Below are 13,988 nucleotides of genomic sequence, written 5' to 3'. Positions count from 1 at the left end.
ATTGGCCTGGAATCACACGATTCCCTTTTGCAACCTTCTGACGAGCAAAGTCAATGGGGAAGCCCATTAACAACCGTGTTGCTGACTTAACAATTTGACAGGCAGTGATTCACTTAACAAATGTGGCAAGAAAGGTTATAAAATGCGGTGAAACTCACTTAGCAGATGCCTCACTTAGCAACAGATATTTTGGGCTCGATTGTGGTCGTAAGTGGAGGACTACCTGTATGTGTAGCTCTCTACTGAATGTAGACTAATCTACTCAAATGTACTGTATAGCTGATACCCTATATCTAATTTATCCAATCTTGTAAAAAAAAAAAATATCCAAGAGGTTAGATATGGTGTGACTAAGAAGAACTTTTCGGCTTTATTCTCTTCTTCCCATTCCTATAATGCTCTTTGGGGAACTTAACCTAACACCTTTTAAGTATTTCTTTTTCCTTTTCTGCCACCCACCCGACCCCTAGCTTCTGTTAGAATAGCAGTTGAACTTCCTTTTATATTTCTTTCCTATATCGAATTTTGTTTCTGCTGGCTTCATTTTGTTATTGCTTTTAAGTTACAATGCTTGGCTATTTTTTTATTAATTGCCAATTAATCAGAGAGCATCCTGTGAAAAGGCTTGAGTGTTTTTTCCCCTAACGCAATAGTCTCCATAAACATTTCTTGTAGTAGCAGTGAATGTTTCCTATTAATTATAAAAATGTACTTTTTTGATGACCTCAAACGTATTGCCATTTAGTTGTAAATATTGGAATTACTATTACAAAGAAAAGGAAGAGGAAAATGCTTTTTTTCCCATTACCACTCAGAGGAAACAGGATTGAAGACTGTAGTTGTGGAGAATTGCAGAGTTGACCTTGGAGAAGGCATGCAAAGTCAGTTAGCAAAACATGAAAACAAGATAGAGTGAAGAAATGTAAAGTGACCCCGCTTTGATTCATTTTGATATAAAGCTGAGGGAAGGGAAAACCTTCACAGGGTTTCAAGATTCTGGCCTTGGTCAATGAAATAGAATTCTAGTATATTTTGTGCAGCACATTTCCTGACCTGACATATTTTGGGGGTTGATAGTAATCTGTCATCTCTCTTCTACCCACCCCATTATAAATCACCAAAGATTTGATAGTTCAATCTGAAATATGTCCATATAAAAATGAGCAATACTGAATCCAGTGGAATTTATTCCCAGGGAACTTTGGGGTTGCTGAGCAGATCAACTTCATCTCAAAGTATCTTAAGTATAAAATGTATGAGCTTGAGGTCCATAGATGCAATCCTTTCCCCACTGCCTAGCCCTAGATGATCCCCATAGTGGGTGGATCTTAAGGAAATGGCTCACCAAATTCCTGCGGCCATTAGTGACAAGTCTATGGTGTGGCTGTTGAAGACCAGCTAGTTTATTGCCTGGAAGAGACTGTAATACTGCTGTCTCTTTGCTATTGACAATAGGAACCCAGCGATCTGCATCAGATCATTGGTATGTGGGGAAATGGGAGGGAGAAAGTTGAAATAGTTTACTTATGGTGTGCATCAGTGGTGGGATTCTACTTGTTCTACCCCCGTGATGGCGAACCTATGGCACTGCAGCTTGCCAAGTTCCTCCGAACTTTATCAGGGCAGGCAGGAGTCCAAGTTGTGACTTCAGCGATAGGGTCCGGTATCAGCAAACTTGATAAGACTTTGCTTGACTCAAGGTTGGAATGCCAAAAGCAGGTCATTTATATAGGCTGTGGGGTGTGGCTCCATGACTCAGCATTTATCCAGGCCTGCCCCTCCCCTCCTTCTGCTGGCATCGCCTCTCAGATCTCCGGAAGCGAGGGTCCTCCCATTCTAAATTGTCTTCAGCTGGATCTGCTGGCAGCTTCTGGGAAAGGGAGGGGTCAGAGGGAGTAGGGCCGAGTAATTCCAGCACCTGGCTGACGTCCTGCTCTGATGGCTGAGCCAAAGGAACACATGCTGTATGAGTGAGGTTTATCGGGCTTGTCCTCCCACTCCTGGAATCCTCTCCGGGCATGGGGCCAGGGCCGGGGGCTGGAGGCATGACAGGCCGTTCATCTTCATTATCAGACTCGTAGTCTGATAAAAGGCCCAGTTGGAGACGGGAGGGCCCCGCTGAGGAGAGGAGGGAGGACGAGTCACAACAAAAGCCTTGGAGCCTGGGGAGAGGGAAAAACTGGCCTACCGTGCCATCGCATGCCAAAGGCGAGGGGAACACAGGGTGGGTGGGTGGGTGTTGCGCGCATATGCGTGGGGAGGTGGGGGGCATTGAATTACGGGTGTGGGTACACGCACAGGACTCCCTGCACTCCCCTCCACTTTTGGCACGTGATGGCAAAAAGGTTAGCCATCACTGTTCTACCTGGTTCAGGTAAACTGGTAGCGGCAGCAGCAGAAGGCTCCGCCTACCCGGCCGGACATCAACACAGATGCTCTGCGCATGTGCAGAAGTGGTGAACCGGTAGCAAAGGTAAGTGAATACCATTACTGGTGTGCATGCCTGCGAAGGGATCTTTGTATGCTTTTTTGGTTCCTTGATCATCCAGGCAGATGTCCCAAAGACCTTGGGATTTTTCTGAATTTTCCTTCAGAACCTGACGAGTTCGGATCCTGATAGCGGCAATCTGTTCTGGAAATCTGTTCCTATCAACTGTCCTGAGAGCTTCACAGCACAGCTCTTTCTAACATCGGCAATATCAAAAGACTAAAAGGAAGTTGGGCTGAGGCAGTTGTGAATCCAACCATTGTCCTAGTGTGCATTCAGGGTCATCAGACATTACGCCAGTCTTGGGTATTGGCATGAGGAACTGAGGGAGGGAACAATTACCTTCTACTATCAGGCAATGCAATTCTCTGAAGAATGGATGTTTGCCAAATACTGCAGACCAAGAATGGACAGCAAAAGTGCCTCCTGAAATCAAGAGAAAGTTAGGGTGAAGAGCATCAAGGAGGACCTGCCATAATGTATCTACTGACACAAAGTTGGTTAATGTACATCCTCTTTCCAAGATTCTATTATTTTTTTTCCCTTGCAAAGTACCGTATATACTCGAATATAAGCCGATCCGAGTATAAGCCGAGGTCCCCAATTTTACCCCAAAAAACTGGGGTAAACTGGGGACTCGAGTATAAGCCGAGGGGGGGAAATGAGGCAGCTACCCGTCGGAAACCTCCTCCTCAGCCGAGAAGGCTGGCGGCTCCCCCGCCCCGCCCTCTCACTGCACCGGCAGGGCTTCCCCGCGCTAATGCAAAAGCCCGCCAAGTTTGCGCCATCCGGTATAATGTGAAAAAAAGAAGAAAAAAAAAAACTCGAGTATAAGCCGTATATACTCGAGTATAAGCCGAGGGGACGTTTTTCAGCACAAAAAACGTGCTGAAAAACTCGGCTTATACTCGAGTATATACGGTATCTGACTGAAAAAGAAGTTGTGAGAATCTAGCTTTCTTAGATAGAGGGCTTGGCACATTCCTCTGAAAGAATAGATGTTGTTTTCTTCCAAATTTTCTTCCAATTTCCAACCAGAAAAATGGGATACGTGTTAATCTAGACTAGTATTTATGCCTCGTAAAAGATACATACCTTGTAGTATATACAACTTCTACTAACATTTACATCAATACAGTAATCTGTGGGCTAGGAACAATTACAGAAGGATAATGCGTGGGCTGTATCACATGAAAAGGGAGAAATATTACATTTGTATTATGCTTATATTATGCCTTCTGTTTGGCATTAAAAATGTTTAAAAGACAAGCATGATTGAGATGCAAACTTAAAGTGCCTCCTCTCAACATTCCTTTAAAGTTCAAATTCTCTTCACTTTTTCCTTCTTCCATCTTACTCTTAACCATCACATCCATAATCCAATAATTTATTTATTGGTAACCCACACATTTTTGTATGGAATTTTAGGAAGGGAAATCCTTGTAGATACTAATGTAGAAAAATGATTGCAGAGGTGAAATTAAGATGGTTGTTTGTCATCATATGCTTAGATAGTAATTGAAAGATTGCATATTGATCAAATTCATTGGAGCAGATCCAGGTCCATATTTTTTCCTAGAATGTCCTTCCACACTATAAAGCTGCCATGCAATTTACACATACCAAAGAAATCTAAAACTTGGTCAAGATGTGCTAGAGGTAAAAATTTCAAAAATCTGCAGGAAGTAAACGAATTTGAAAAAAAATTAAAATCTCGCTTTCAAAATTTGATTTTGACAAGACCTTTTTAATATAAACTTAATACTTTTAAGGCAATCAAAACCACAGCTTGCTGAATGCAACTTTTTACATCCCTTTCTTCACCTTAATATTCCCAAATTGAGTGATTTAAATTAAAAACAAAAAACAGGTGTTTTGCAAATAGTAATAATAATAATTTTGGAAGAGTGAAGTGGAGAACATATACCCCATTCAGAAAAAAAAAAAGAACTTCGGTTCTGGTAGGAAAAAACATGACTTTATTTAATGCAATGTTGAATAAAAGAATCATTTTTGTTTTTTCTTTAACAGACCTCCCCAGACACTTACTTTTTACATGCACCATAAGTAATAATACAATTTCTGTATTATCTGTAATGCCACATCAATTGTGCATGTATTGGAAGGGCTTTGTGTCATGAATTACCCCTCAGCAGTCTTCTTTCTTGATGCAAGATCACTACTAAAAAAGAGAGAAAATGATTGTTTCTCCCTAAGAAATGAGCTCTGTGCTACAGTGTGCAACTCTGTTCGTGTATTTTTAAAAGTTAAAGGTGAAATGTGTTGAATGGTCTCAAAAACGTTGGGGAGGCAGGAAGAGAAACCAGACTGAGGGATTCAATAGGGCAAGATTAACTCAGGTTGTAAACGCTGTTTTAATTTTTGTCGATACCTGTGTAGAGAATTGAGAAGATGACCTTGAAAGAAATAAGTAAAGCCTAAGCAGAGGGGGCTGAAATATCTTTTAATATCTGAGAAATATTAGGAAGTAGCCTCTAATGTCCTGGAGAATACAGCAGTGGCCAAAATTGTGGAAACCTTTTGGGGAAAGTGTATTTTTGAGGTTTGATGACTAATGACACCACTTTTTTTTGGGAGTTTCAAGATAATCCTATTCCACTGCTGGAATGGCCTAGGAATAGCCCAAACCTTAACCCAATTGAAAATCTATGGAGCCAACTAAAGAAACTTGTTAGTCAGAAGGGACCCAGCAATAAAACCCAGTTAATAGAAGCAATCATTCAATCTTGGTTTCACATTAGAACAGCTGCAGAACTAAAAGACTTGGTTCGCTCTATGGGAAGACATCGTAAGGCCGTAATTCTGCTAAAGGTTACCCAACTATTAACTGACGTGATAATTTTTGTACATCTCGTTTTTTCTATGGTGATAATTTTTGTATACCTCATTTTTTCTACGTGTTTCCCTTTTCTTCTTTATCCTGTAACTGCTATTCTAATAGCAAATCCTTCATAAAAGTTATTGCATTACATTCTTGATTAAGTTATCTTCCCATTGATGTATAATTTTATGGTACTACTCCAAAAAAAAAAAAAAAAAAAGTGGCGTTATTAGCTAGTTTTAGAAAATACACTTTTCCCAAAAGGTTTCCACAATTTTGGCCACTATTGTAAGTACAGTGGGTACTGTACTGTAGTATTGTACTGTAGTATGGTGGGAAGGAAGGTACAACACAATTGGACTTGCAAGTTTCTTTTTATAGTAGCCAATCTCAATAAAGTTAATTCTGGTTTTCCTATAGAGTTGATTTCCTCATCTGGTCTACCAAGTGTGGCTGACATAACCCCATTTCAAGGACACGGCCATATTCCTCCCACCCTCTTTAATCAATAGCTTTACTGTATAGATGATAGCATTGTTACGTTCTTTTCAATGGAGCCCTCCCATGAAGCAAGCACTTCAAGTACTGCTGGAAGAAGGCCAGGTGCCTGCCGTGACTCCCACCTGTCCTAGTCCTCTAAGCTCTGATTTGTTCCAAATCAGGACCATCTGCTCAAGGGGTTGAACAGCCAATGATCTTGCTGGATTTTGGAAAGCCATCATCAAAGGGTTTCCTCACTGCAAGGAAAGGGCTCAGTGGTGGAATACTAGCCTTATACAGGTAATCCTTGACTTACAATAGTTGTTTAGTGACCGTTCAGTTACAGCGGCACTGAAAAACATGACTTATGCTCGTTTTTCAGTTACGACCTTTCCAGCATCCCCATGATCATGTGATGAAAATTGAGATGCTTGGCAACTGGTTCTGTGTCCCCAAGGTCATGTGACACACTGCTGTGTCCCCAAGGTCATGTGATCCCTTTTGCATCCTTCGGGATAAGCCAAATCAATGAGGAAGCCAGATTCACCTAACAACCATGTTACTAACTTAATAACGGCAGTGATCCACTTAACAGCTGTGGCAAGAAAGTCCATAAATGGGGACCAAACTCACTTAACAACTGTCTCACTTAGCAACAGAAATGTTGGGCTCAATTGTGATCCTAAATCGAGAACTACCTATATGCAGGAGGGTTCCCAGCTGAATCCCTGGTACAGATAGTCCTCATTTAGACATGACTGGAACCGCCAATTCTATTGTGGAGCAAAGCACTTGCTTAGTGAAAGAATGACTGTGGTAAAGGTGGTAAGTATAAAGGAGGAGTCGCAAAGCTGCTTTTTCATCACTGTTGTAAGTGCAAACAGTCACTAAACGAGGCCTACCTATATTGGCAGGTCGCATTGGACAAACTGCTTAAAAACTGTAGGCTGAGTTGAAGCCAGGCAAAGCTGACATTCATACAACAGATGGACCAGTGTAAGGCAGTTTTCTGTGTTCCTCTCTTCTCACTGTTTAGATAGATCCTCCTTGCCCCTGTAGTAAGCTAGGCCCAGGACTACTTGTTACTTGTAGTGGTGCTCTGCTGGCATGAGATTGCCAAGAGGCATACAATATCCCAAGATATAAACAATTGCACCTGCCTCCTTTTTCTTCTCCTCAGCATTCTTCTGGAAGGGAATCTTTAACTGGCAAATCAGTCTTAAAATAAAAGAATCAACAGGGAACCAGGATACTAAACGTCAAGATTTTGGTAGGTGAAAAAAAACAAAAAACCTTTCAGTTTAATAGTGCTCTGTCGTCACAGTAATATCCATACAGAAAGGGAGATATAAATTATGCCACAGTTCTGCTTAGGTACGATTAGCAGATTTTGTTGCTGGATAGGAAATCGCTATGAAAAGTGACTCAAATCATACAGGGTTTTCCCCATCCTTCCTGGTGGATGCTATGCTGGTGGCAATCCTAATGCCACCTTCAAAAAGAAAAAGAAAAAACGCACACAAACTAGGCGAGGAGAACCTTTTTCCTTTCAATTGACCATGATTTGTCTGACACAGAAGGAAGTTAAACGCCAACGGACTCCTAAGCCTTCACAGCTCGGTGCAACGTCAGAGAGGAAGGAAGCAGCAGGCTGGGGCACAATAAAACACGAGGAGATCTCCCCTCTTTCACTTCAGTCATCACTATAAACAGGTGGCGGGGGGTGGGGGGGGAGGGAGAGACTTAGCCACAAAGTGCTCACGGCAGCCAGGTAGGGAAAGGGAGATTCTCACTTTGAGCTCCAGCCCTCAAGGGATCTGAAAGACGTTGAGTTTGCTGGTGTTTTTGAGTGTCTGTCGCCGGTTGCAGAACCAAACCCGGACCACTTCCCGGTCATAATTGAGCTCCTTGGCGATCTCGGTGATTTCATGGCCGGTAGGGAGGGTGTTTTTCTCAAAATAGGCGTTGAGGGCCTCAATGGCCTGTGGGGTGAAAGAAGTGCGGCGTTTCCGCTTCTTGGAAGGCTCCCCACCCACAAACTCCATCAGGTTCTGCTGGCCTTCCTGATTCCGAAGCTCAGCTTCACTCAGCCACTTCTCCAGCACAGGCTTTAGCTTCTGGGCACTCTTGGGGGTGATGTCCAACTTTTCGAATCTGCAAAATCAGCAGGAACCATTGAGGAAGGCAAGGCGGACTTCTTGTCACTACTCTTTGCTACCCAGCCCTGAGGAAATAAATATCTCAATGTTCAGGTTTGATTCATTAGTCACTTAAGGCAGGGCAGAGCCCAAAATGAGTGGGCTCCACGTGATCCATATGAAGTAACTGCCATCATAATGACAATCTACTTAATTTTTTAATTTTCAGTAATTTTATATGGGGTATCTTAGTCTGGGTCAATTTGACGGTTTTAATTTGGCCATTATTGAATATGTATTTTAATTGATATTTTAATTTTGTATATTTAATTGTTTTAACCTTGGCTGTACACCGCCCTGAGTCCTTCGGGAGAAGGGTGGTATAAAAATTTAAATAAATAAATAAATAAATAAATAAATAAATTCAGGATTGGAAACTGATATGGAACCCTTCTGCAATGGAATGTGCACCTGGAGGACCAGAGAGGGAGAGATTTGGCAACACATTTTTCCCAGAAAGGGGCCCAGAGTAAGAGACCACGCAGTTCCGAGGTGGATGTGGAATGGGCGAACAGGTTCAATGTAGCCACTTTAGAATCTGTCAAGAAACATCTAATAGTCAGAAAGTTATAGCTTTAGTTTGGCAAGGTTCTGTCCATTGGATATAAGGATTGAACTCAACTGGACCTCACTGTCTCATCTCTGAGCTTGGGCCTAACACCTATTTAGGGCTATAGTATTCTGTTTGGGCTGCAATTATTTAGATATCCACTAGACGGTAATCAAGAGATACAAACAGTTCGATCTCGTTTGCTGCCACGTAGTGGTCATCTGGATTTTGCATCCTAGATACGATAGCCCCATGGTATTGAGCGATATAAAGAACTGGGAAGGAGGAAGGCCTAGTGTTGGTTTAAAAGCAGACTGGGCAACCTGTTTTTCTATTGGGGGCTGCACAGTTTTCTATTGGAGTCATCTGCCCAGGGAAACAGACTCGCTTACCTGCATATAGCAGACTGGCTGTATGCAGGTCCTTCAGTGGCAGTTAATGCCTGCCCCACCTGGGTTTGGGTGAGACCCAGAGAGAGACGTCGAATCTTAAAGTTCTTGGCAAACTCTCTGATCTCCTCCAGGTTTATGCCATCTTCATCATTTCCACTACTTGAAGGTTGAGGCTCTGGTAGGAGAAAGAATGAAAAAAGACACCCTTGTTCCATTTTGCAGTTTCTGACTAAATTGCACTACAAATCCTTTTCTCCTGCAGCCTCGTGCATCTTTCATGCCACTGGGCAGGAAGTAGTTTTTATTTCACAGCAGTTGAGTTGTGATCTGAAAATGGGGGAACATTTCCATCAATCCCTTTAGAGCAGGGGGTCTCCAACCTTGGCAACTTTAAGACTTGTGGACTTCAACTCCCAGAGCAAAGCTGGCTGAGAAACTCTGGGAATTGAAGTCCACAAGTCTTAAAGTTGCCAAGGTTGGAGACCCCCTGCTTTAGAGCTGACATCGCTCTCCTTGGATTAGGTGCTGGTGATTCTCCTTCCTGACTGAATGGTTGGTTCCAGTCAGTTGAAGAGGTTCAGCCTACAATTACTCCGTGACAGGGTGCCACAGGGCTCCGCTCTTTCCCACTTTTTATTTAATATGTATATGAAGCTGCTGAGGGGTGCCCAGATATCTTACCGAGCAGGTTGCCTTCATAAATAATGAGTAAAGCAATAAAACCCGGCTCTGGGAGAGAGAATTTGCAAGATGTTAGATTTTGGTAGTCACTCTGTCGGTCAGTGTCATTACAACTTATATTGTTTATTAATGTTGTGTTGTTCTAATCCTCTGTTTTTCTGTGTATGCTGCTGTTTGCTATTAGAAGTAGAGTGACAGGTTTAAAAAAAAGTAATACTGTACATGTTTTTTTTGGTTTGGATTAACACTTGCATTTTTTTCTCAACAGCTGTAGGGTGTATAACAATGCCCCTTTAATACAGAAATCAGGCAACCTCTCCTTCATGGTTTTCTACCATGAATGTTCTATGCACGTGATCATGAACCAGCCTCCATTACTGGCAGCTTCTTTCTCTGCCTGCTACAAGAGTCACAGGGATACCAACATGCTTACTTGAAACCAGCTGGCTGACAGTTGGTGTCTCTGAGCAGGTGATGGGGACAGGAGTGGAAGCTAGTTTGGATGCTGGGGGAGGACTTGCAAGGACCACAGTTGGCTGTGAGAGAGCTGGGGCAGGCTGAATTGGCTGGACCTGGCAACGGAGCAGAAGAAAGCGATATTCAGACCAAAACAGTTTAATACTGCTTTTGTTGATTTAGCTTGGCTGGCAATTTTCTACAGGTAGCCCTTGACTTACAAACAGTTCATTTAGAGACCATTCAACATTACAATGGCACTGAAAAAAAGAGACTTATGACTGTTTTTCCCATGACCATTGCAGTAACCCCATAGTGACATGATCAAAATTCAGACATTTGGCAGCTGGCTCATGTCCTGGGTCATGTGACCACTTTTTATGTCTTCTGATAAGCAAAGTTAATGAGGAAGCCAGTTTCACTTAACAACCACGCTACTAACTTAACAACTGCAGTGATCCCCTTAACAACTGTGGCAAAAAAAGCTGGCAAAATGGAGCAAAAGTCACTTAACAATTGTCTCACTTAGCAACAGAAATGTTGGGCTTGGTTGTGGTCTTCAATCAAGGACTACCTGTATTTATTTTGCATCATTTGTAGTTTTATTGTGAGTTTTTCAAATTGTTGCAAGTCGCCCAGAGATGCCTGTTTGAGATGAACGGAGATAAAATTGGATGAATGAATAAATAAATGAAATGAACTACGAATGAAGAATGGCCTAAGAAGGTGCATTAGCCAATGAGAATTGTGCTAGGTAGGAAATACATTTACCTTTGTTTATTTTATGTGATTTATACTGTTTGAATAAAGTTAACATATCTTAATTCTCAAGTGCATGCTACAAGAGCTCTTAGTTCAAGTGTCAGGGCCAGCCTTCTCACTTCCCAATTGAAATACCAGCCACCAGATCAGTCAATTAGATTCTAGCACAGCTGCAGGACATGCCTGTCAGCCTTATAAAGTAATGGTCCATTGGTATCAGCTAGTCTTCACTAACTTCAGCTACAAAAGGAATAGGATCAGGTTTTCCAGAGCTTGGTGCTGGAAATGAAAATGGATTGGAGGAAGGACATTATAGGTCTGCTGGCTCTCAAAACACTACTTCGGTTTTCATCTCAATCCAGGATGATATTATTTCAACTACGACACTCTACATATGGGCCTTAGTTGCTAACCTGAGCACCAGTGTTGCTATACCTAGCGTATAAATCCCGCTGATCACCCTGACACAGATATAACATATTTCATGCCACAAGCAACACTTGACAAGAGGAGTATTTTACACATTCAGCTACCAAGTCATCAAGGGTCAGGGCCAAGCGAAGATGTTTTGCAGCCTGAGGCAAAAAACAGGAAATGCTATTTTTGCTTCCAGCCGATTTTGTGACCCCTCAGGCTTGATTAACTAATTTGACAGGTGAGATGCAAAAACCCACTGGCCTGCCTCCTCTTCCTCAGCAGTAAAAATGATAAAGTGCCTCGTACTGTGCCTTGCTTTTTAATATATTTTACTTTTTCATAATGCTTGTTTTATATTTTTATAAGGATTGTATTTATATAATTGTTATTCTTAGTGAGGTATGCGAGTGTGAGTATGAGAGTGGCTTTTTGTGAGATAGGCAGCTGCATAAATGTGATTGATAAACTGGTTGATTAATCTAAAGCATATGAAGAATGGTTGAAGGAACTGGGTATGTCTAGTTTAATGAAAAGGACTAAGAATGACATGATAGCAGGGTTCCAATATCTAAGGGGCTGCCAAAAAGAGCAGTGAGCTATTCTCCAAAGCATCTGAAGATAGGAGAAGCAGCAATGGATGGAAACTAATCAAGGAGAGAACCAACTTAGAACTAAGGAGAAATTTCCTGATGGAACAATTAACCAGTGGAACGGCTTGCCTCCGGGACTTGTGGGTGCTCCAACACTGGAGATTTTTAAGAAGAGATTGAACAACCATTTGTCTGAAATGGAATAGGGTTTCTTGCTTGAGCAGGGGGTTGGACTAGAAGACCGCCGAAGTCCCTTCCACCTCTGTTATTCTGTTAAATAAATAATTTGGAGCTCTTTCATGACTTCTCCTAGTTCAACAATCTATCAAAAGCAGTAGGCTCCCCATTTCTATTTAATCCACATCCCTCCCTCTCTCTATAGCTGCCTCTTTGGGCATCTTGGTAATTTTGCTGTCAATTCTGGTGATTTTCTCAGCAGCTTTGCTAGTTGCACTCACCTCGCTCTTGGCAGGAGATTCTGGGGGAGTTGATTTCCTGACAGTGGTTGCTGTCTGGATGGTGCTAGCCAAGGTGGCGATGACCTGACCTTGGGCATTTAAAAGCAGCTGGGGTGTCACCGCCTGGACTTGTAGATTTTGTGCCGGCAACGTAGCAGGGGCAGGAGTTGCCGTTGCAATTCCGGTTGGGTTCACTACCCATGGAAGAGTTCCAATAACCTGGAGGACAAAGGCAAGGGAAAGCACCAAGGTTGAGGGTGTTAATCTTCTGACATTTTCCTATCAAAACCACACGGATTTAGTTTTCCCATTAAGATTTCTGTAGCAGAGTCAAGATAGTGTAATGTTTAGGGTATAGGACTGGGATCAGGCAGAGTCCCATTTGAGTCCATCCATGACTGTGAACATTCACTGGATGATTTTGGCTTAATAATTATCTCTATGCCCAATCTATATCAAAACAGGAGAAGAAAATGCTTTCTAATGTGCCTTAAGCTTTGGAGGAAAGACAGGCTATGTAACATTAATGAATAAACTGCACAGATGTTTTATTTGGCAACTAAAACGAACAACACATTCTTATGTCCTTTAAGCACAGCCTACTAATAAATTAATTCTGTACAGCACTTACTTGCCCTTGAGCATTCGTCAGAATTTGTCCAGTTATTCCTTGCACACTAGGAATGGTGTTTGCAATGACAGGCGTGGCAGCTAGTGAGCTAAGCAGCTGGGTTGGGGCTCCAAGAGAAGCTGCACTGATCTGTAAGAGATACCAAAACGAAACAATAAATAAAAACGAAAATCAAAAGTTAGGATTCTTCATTTTCATGCAAAACGAGATCTTCTCTGCCTCAACTGCCTCCATACTTTCTTCCACAAGGCAGAATTACATATACATTTGTCACTCTCTGAAGATATGAAGCGTTTATTGTCTCAAGGAGCCTGATCACTCCTGAGGAGGTCAGTTTGCCCTGTTCCATGATCTAAATAATAAAATTACCATTGAAAATATGCAATCTGAACTAACCTTGTTCCAAGTTAATACATGGATAATGATTGCCATTTTTGGCACCAATCTTCAAATATGGCTAAGGAGTGATTTGTTACTGCAAAGGTCAGTGCTTCCTTCAGTAAGAAAAGAGGGGCTGGATTCGTGCTTATTTTTAGCATTTCTCTCACTTTGTTGCAGCATCTGCTTGTTTTGCACTGCATGCTGTAGTCGACACAGCAAAGCTATCAATGCATGGTGTAACGAGAGTTTTTGTTTTTCAGCCACCATGTTGTAGAACCTGACGCTGATTAGACCTGAGAAGGTCACCCAAGCTGACTTCTAAACTGAAGGGAGGGGTAGAGCCTTGAGCTTGGGAACCTGGACTATAACCTAGTCTAGCATTTTAACCACTATGGTATACCATATCGACATTTCCCTGAAAATAAGACTGGGTCTTATATTAATTTTTGCTCCAAAAGACACATTAGGGCTTATTTCCCAGTTAGGGCTTATTTTCAGGGACATATGATACTAAATGCATCCGTCTGTCTGATGATCTTAACTGGGGCTTATTTTTGGACTAAAGCTTATATTACGAGCATCCTGAAAAATCACGCAAGGGTTTATTTTTCGGTTGGGTCTTATTTTCGGAGAAACACCGTAGTGTTTCATACCCTCATTTG

At 42.0% G+C, this 13,988-nt stretch overlaps 1 protein-coding gene across 6 annotated transcripts in view; it reads right to left on the bottom strand.

Annotated features, from left to right (window-relative positions):
- Positions 1 to 4,444: 4,444 nt before the first annotated feature.
- The window catches only part of POU6F1 (POU class 6 homeobox 1), a 62,589-nt gene continuing 53,045 nt past the window's right edge, over positions 4,445 to 13,988 (bottom strand). For all 6 annotated transcript variants that reach the window (XM_058166979.1, XM_058166981.1, XM_058166982.1 and 3 more), the window contains 5 exons: positions 12,946 to 13,074; positions 12,315 to 12,533; positions 10,065 to 10,203; positions 8,951 to 9,125; positions 4,445 to 7,964 (listed from right to left, as the gene is read on the bottom strand). In XM_058166979.1, coding sequence (XP_058022962.1) covers positions 7,619 to 7,964; positions 8,951 to 9,125; positions 10,065 to 10,203; positions 12,315 to 12,533; positions 12,946 to 13,074 — 1,008 coding nt within the window. In that variant the 3' untranslated portion in view covers positions 4,445 to 7,618. The remainder of the gene's footprint in view (positions 7,965 to 8,950; positions 9,126 to 10,064; positions 10,204 to 12,314; positions 12,534 to 12,945; positions 13,075 to 13,988) is intronic.

The sequence above is a fragment of the Ahaetulla prasina genome, chromosome 2 (assembly GCF_028640845.1).
Source record: "Ahaetulla prasina isolate Xishuangbanna chromosome 2, ASM2864084v1, whole genome shotgun sequence".
In the NCBI taxonomy this organism is placed as follows: domain Eukaryota; kingdom Metazoa; phylum Chordata; class Lepidosauria; order Squamata; family Colubridae; genus Ahaetulla; species Ahaetulla prasina.
The sequence above is the reverse complement of the archived record's forward strand: the minus strand, read 5'-3'. Positions and strand labels throughout refer to the sequence as shown.